The following is a 6,000-nucleotide window of genomic DNA, read 5'->3' as shown; positions in this document are numbered from 1 at the left end:
GGCCCGGAGGCGGGGGCACAGGGGGGGCCCCAGCCTCGGGGGCGTCGCGCGGCACAAAGGAGACAGCAGGGAGGCGGCCGCGGGCGCCGATCTTCGCTCGCCAGCCACTCGCAGTTGCGGTTACAGACCTGCAGCTCCCCTCCCCCTCCCCACCCAGGCCCGCCCGCCTGCCCGCCTGCCCGCCCGCCTTTCTGTCTCCTCTCTCCCTCCGTACTGGACGGCCCGGGTCCATTTCCGGGCTCCGGAGATTTGGTATCGGTCGGGGCCGGGGGCGCGGGAGCAGGTGGCTGCGGCGGGGTGGCTGGGCTGCCAGCCTGGGGCGCCGGGCCGGGTCTCCGGTCGCCTTTGTCGCCAGCCCTTCCGCGGAGGCCGCTCCTCCCCCCGGTCGGCGCGCTGCCGGCCGGACTTTGCGCCGCGTCGGGCGCTGCTGCTGCGCGCGGGGCCGCGCTTGTGGCCAGCGGCGGCAAGGTAGAGGGCGGGGAAGAGGGCGGCGAGGGCCGGCCGGGACACCGGCCCAACATGGCTGAAGTCACCATCGACCAGTCCAAGCTGCCGGGAGTCAAGGAAGGTAGGGGCCGGGGCGCGAGGCGCGCGGGGCCCCTCCCCTCTCCCAGCCTGGCTCTCTCCGGGCGGGGAACGTCGTCCTTTTGGCCCCCGAGGCCCTCGCGCGGGCGCCTCCGGTGCCCTGGCCCTGGCGCCTTGGTCGGGGACAGAATTGACTTGAGGCTCTACTGTGGTACCTTGGGCGAGTCACTACCTAATGAGCCCGATTTCTTCCCCCGAGCAAGTGGGGGGAGAGAGGACGGCACCACCCTCAGCAAGTGGTTGTGCAGAATGTTTTACCGCAGAGCAAAGCGTTGGTGAACGCTCGAGAGCTGGGTAAATCTGACTTATTTGTGTCCTTAAAAATCAAGGCCCAGCCTAGCTGGCTTGAAGGCTAGAAAGTGGGGAGGGGTTGACATTCAGTTCCTTGTGGAGCCTTTGTTTTGAAACTTGACTCTTTCCCTCCTTCTCTCCGCTTTAACTAGCCCAGCGGCTGGCTGGCTGACTTTCCCACCTCCCTCAAGGTTTAAAAGTTTAGTCTTGGCACGGCCCAGTGCGGGCAGGCTGATGGGAAGTTGCTATAAGCATTTTTTCTTAGGAAAAGCAGGGGCAAGGGGGAACAGGGGACTGACTGGTGACCTTGATTTTTAAGGGCTCTTTATTCTGATGTCCTGGGAAATTATGGTTGATTAGTACGGGTCTGATTTAGCCACTGGCAAGTAGCCTTTTGACTTCCCTCCTCTGCTCTTGATTGTCTGCTCCAGGATCTAGCATTTTTTGTTGAAATTGTAGGTGCTGGATCACCTTAACCTTTAGTTATCTTTGGCTCTTCTTTGGCCCCGGAAGTGTGGAAATCAGAGTGCTATCCAGTCTTGCAAAGGTTGTCTTTGTTGTGAATGTCAATTGTTTCAGCTGAACAATGTGGCCTGGGGTGCCCTGGAAATGTGGAATTGAAAATAAGAATTTTTGCTTTCTTGGAACTGCATGTTTCAGTGACAGCTTGATTTGACTCTGATGGTCTTGTGGGTGTTCAGGCCCACCCCAAAATACCAAGTAGGCTTCACTGCTTTCTTTCCCAGAGTTCGGAACACTAGGAGATAGAGTCACTGGTTTTACGTAGAGTTTTTAATGGGGCCAGGCTTGCCCTATTGTTCCTGAAGGGTCTGAGAGTTTAGGCCTGAGATCTTTCAACCTTTCAATTTCCAGCTCGGCCTTGGTGACTATTCAGGTATTCTCATGTAAATGTAGTTTTCACAGCAGTGTCAGGTCTGTTGCTTGAGTGGGAGGAAAGGCAGATTAGACTTTGAAAGTACTAGTCTCTGAGATTGGTTGTATTTAGACTTTTGGATTGGAGTTTTATGGACAGATATCAGTGTGTTGGATATCTCTAAAGAAAAAGTGACCCTATGTGATGTGTTGTGCTTTTTTGGGGGTGGACGATGGGTAGAGTGAACACTGGAATTCAAACACAACCTTAACAGGTTAAGTATTAATCATGTAGTGCTGTGATTTTACCCAGCCCCCTGTACCTGTTTGTGACCTGGAACAAACTTGAAACTCACTTTTTGAATATGCATTTGTATGACTCTTAGGTCTTCTGGTTTCTAACCAAAACATGAATGATGAATGATTTATTCTAGTACTTTCTTTCTCAAGGGATTCTAAAAAACACTTTCCATCTAAAAATGCAAGATGTTTCTATTCCTAAACTCTGGAATTTTAGCACATTCAAATTGGCTTTCACTTTGCATAATGTGGTGTTTGACGATCCAGTTTGCATGATAGGGTAAAGTGGGAAGGAAATTTGGTGTGGCTCTTTGATTAAGTTAGAATTAAATACTGATTGATTTCGAAGGTGGTCAGAAATTGTAGAGATCATTGTCTTTGTAAGCATCTGAATTTTCTGGTTCTAGGATCCTCAAAGGAAATACTGTATTAGGCTAGGAACCTCCTAATGGGTATAGTTTTTGACCTGAGATGCATTGAAGTCTAATAAAGGGTATCTTTTTGTAATATAACTCTTAATTATGGCCCAGTAATTCCCTAACAATGTGTTTGAACCCTAATTTAAAGAGAATAAAGCTGGTGCCCATGTTTCGGTAAAATACACACAGTTCTCAATACTGTTCTCAATACTGAAACTCCAACTCAGTTTGTAAAGGAAGTTTAGTGGTAAGTTGCTTAATATCCTGGCATAGATTTTTAAACTGTTTTTAAAATCCGTCTCCTCCACTTCTCCTTTCAATCTAAACTTTGGTAGATTCATATACAATTATGATTTGGGGTCATAGGGTGGATTCCAATGGAGATTAAGAATAATGCAATGGATGTCTGTGGCTTCACACTGCCTTTTCTTTGGGAGGGGTTGGGGAGCCCTGTGACCTTTGTTGTGAACATCTCAACAGAGGTCATGGGTAACTGCTGACATCAGGGAATATTTTAAAATTTTCTGTTCTATGTTAAAATCCAGTGCTTGCTTACTTACTTTTAAGGTGGTTGAAGATTTCATCATTTGGACAGACCTTTAAAAAAAAAGAAAATTACAGTAGTATTTTTACCTTAGGAAATCTCTTAAAGTAGGAGAAAAAGGGACACATTTGAATTCATATGTAGATGAAAGGAATTAAGTCTAGCTAAATGTCAACACACATCATTATTTCTGGTTTAAAAGTGAATTTGGAACACACATACTTTTTGTAATGCAATTACTGTTGCCAATGTTTAGGAATAGTCCTTTATTTCTCCTGAAACATTTGAGCTTCTACCCAACAAGATTTGAAATAATTCCAGCCATTGTTTTCTTAAATCAGTAGATGTATAATTCAAATGCATCATGCAATTTGCAAATGTTAGACAAAGGTATAGTCAGGTCAGGTTCCAACAGTATTCTTTAAGTTTCTTAGTTTAGATCGGAACTGGGAGTATATTTTTCTAAAAAATGAATGCTTGTCTTCAGTTGGCAGACTTAGGTTTTTGGTCAGTTTTGGCTTCTTTCCTGAATTTTCTTTCTGACGCAATAGTCCAGACCCTCACTTTCCTATTTGCCTCCTCCACTTAGATTCCCATATTGCTACTTAATTGGAGTGGCTCACTTATCATCATAATCTTGCTCCTTCTGTCTAACAGAGTTTTAACTCTTAAAATGTTGCTCTAAAAACTAATATTAGCCTGTCCATCAAAGCCATTTCTAGACTCTTAAGCTTTTACCAACTCCTTTGTAATTATATAGGCATTTGAGTTTTTCCATTTATAGCCATTCAGCACAACACATCAGTTGCTACTGCCAGGCTTCTTATTTCTTCTCTTACAGTAGTAAGAAATGCATTATGTATTACGTGTTTGTACTACTCTTCAGATGGAAAGTTCCACCATCTCCAGAGTTCGTTAACTCTGTGTGTGTGCGTGTGTGTCTGAATCAATATACTTAGTGACTTATTTCTTGAAGTAAAAGCAGCTAGCTATTCTGAAAGAAAATCTTTTTCTTTTGTGAAAAATAAAGTTTAATAAATTTTCAGAAATATGTCTTGAAAGCACTGATTCATTTTAGGTTCAGAACACCCCAGTGGTATAATGAGGTAAATTAAATTAATGGCACACATCCAGAATTTTAAGGGGAAAGATACAAAATTAGGTCTGGTGCAGTAAATTAAGCAAGTTTTCCCAGAGATCTAAAGCGTACCATGCGCACGCTAGGCATGTAATGTGAAGGAAGTATCTGTCAGACATACAGCATCTGGCTCCAGGGCAAACTCATTTTCTCTCTTCAGAATTATACAGCAGGTTTTTGTTGTTGTTGTTGTTGCTGTTTTTTAAGGAGACAATGGCTGGATCTACCTGAGTTGGGAGATCTGTATCTTATTTATCTTTCTTTACTCTCATCTGGCTTCAGGTCTTTCACATAGCCAGAAAATATTTAGCAAATATTTGCATATGTGAATGAATGAATGAATGAATATATTATTAAATGCTCCCTGTTGGTTCAGGAATCATACCTTTGGTGTAGTATATTATTATTATATATTAAAAATAATATCTTATATTCCTTTTCAGAGTCTAGGCTCTTAAAGGGCAGGGATAATGCCTTTTATCCATAGGGATTACAGATCATAGTGCCAGAATTAAATTTATTAAAGAAATACTTTTTTTTTTGTATAAAAACTTCTAATCTTTTTTCCCTAATGTTTATTTTCTCATAGGTGAATCTTAAAAATAGATTTTATTCTATGTAGATATGTATAACAAAAAGTGAAAAGAAAAAGAAAAAAGAATTCTATGCTTTTCTTCTGTCCTTGGAGGTAATCATTATTAAGAATAAAATTTTAGTGAAAACACCTAATAAATGCTCTTTTGTGGTTTTGATTTTTCTTTGAGTAATGGGTTTAGAGCACTTATCTCACAATTTGGAAGTTGGAAAGAATCTTAGATACATATTTTTTAAAAAGTGTTTATCTACTGGGGCGCCTGGGTGGCTCAGTGGGTTAAAGCCTCTGCCTTCCGCCCAGGTCATGATCCCAGGGTCCTGGGATCGAGCCCCACATCTGGCTCTCTGATCAGCGGGGAGTCTGCTTCCCTTCCTCTCTCTCTGCCTGCCTCTCTGCCTACTTGTGACCTCTGTCTGTCAAATAAATAAAGAAAATCTTAAAAAAAAAAAAAAGTGTTTATCTACTGTGTGCCACCTGTTATGCAAGGGTAGTTTCACAATAAAGCATGCCCTGTGGTGCATGGACATGATCTTCATTCACTGTAGTGGAGAGGCAGTTGTGTAGAGTTCAAGGAGTTGCTGTAAAGAACCCTCTAAATTTATACTGCACCCCAAGTGCCTCTAACATAAAGGAAAAAGGAAAACTCTTCCAGTTTGTTGCTATGTGCAAAGATGCAATGCTTTCTTGTTTGAATTAATTTTTAAAAATGGATATAACTATCATTTGTAAATTATGATTTTTAATAAACTATTTTTAAGTCATTGAATTTTTTTAAACTAATAGATACCTAAAGAACAACTTCTTCTATGTGTCAACTGTAAAATTAATTGATATTTAATCAAAGGATCTCAGAGTAGAAAGCATTAAAAACCACTGATCCCAACCAACCTCCTTATTTTCCAGAGGAAAGTCTTAGGGATAGAACGGGGAAGTGAGTGTACTGAACTGCTGAGGTTAAGTAGCTAGGAATTAGCACATTGGGGCTAGAATTAGAAACATTTAAAGCTGCAAATATTCTCTCCTATCTTACCTTCTCCCTCCTCCCCCATTTTCTTTTTTTTTCCTACCACCTTTTCCCTTTTTCTTTCTTTTCCTCCTTCCCCTTGTCATCTCTCTCTTTTAAATTACTCTACAGATACATCAGATTAATTTTTACTGTTTTTCATTAATACTATCTTATGTTTAGAACAGTTGAATGAAAATAATGAGAACAATTTCAGTGATGTTTTGGCATTACTTTAGGGATAATTTTTGA

The 6,000-nt window shown here is 42.2% G+C and overlaps 1 protein-coding gene across 2 annotated transcripts in view; it reads left to right on the top strand.

The window, feature by feature from the left end:
- The first annotated feature begins 254 nt into the window (after positions 1-254).
- The window catches only part of CCDC50 (coiled-coil domain containing 50), a 64,885-nt gene continuing 59,139 nt past the window's right edge, over positions 255-6,000 (top strand). The window contains exon 1 of one of the 2 annotated variants that reach the window (XM_059391278.1): positions 255-568. In XM_059391278.1, the coding sequence (XP_059247261.1) occupies positions 520-568 (49 nt within the window). In that variant the 5' untranslated portion in view covers positions 255-519. The remainder of the gene's footprint in view (positions 569-6,000) is intronic. The other variant, XM_059391280.1, reaches the window with a different exon arrangement.

This window comes from Mustela nigripes, chromosome 2, assembly GCF_022355385.1.
Source record: "Mustela nigripes isolate SB6536 chromosome 2, MUSNIG.SB6536, whole genome shotgun sequence".
In the NCBI taxonomy this organism is placed as follows: Eukaryota; Metazoa; Chordata; class Mammalia; order Carnivora; family Mustelidae; genus Mustela; species Mustela nigripes.
The sequence above is the reverse complement of the archived record's forward strand: the minus strand, read 5'-3'. Positions and strand labels throughout refer to the sequence as shown.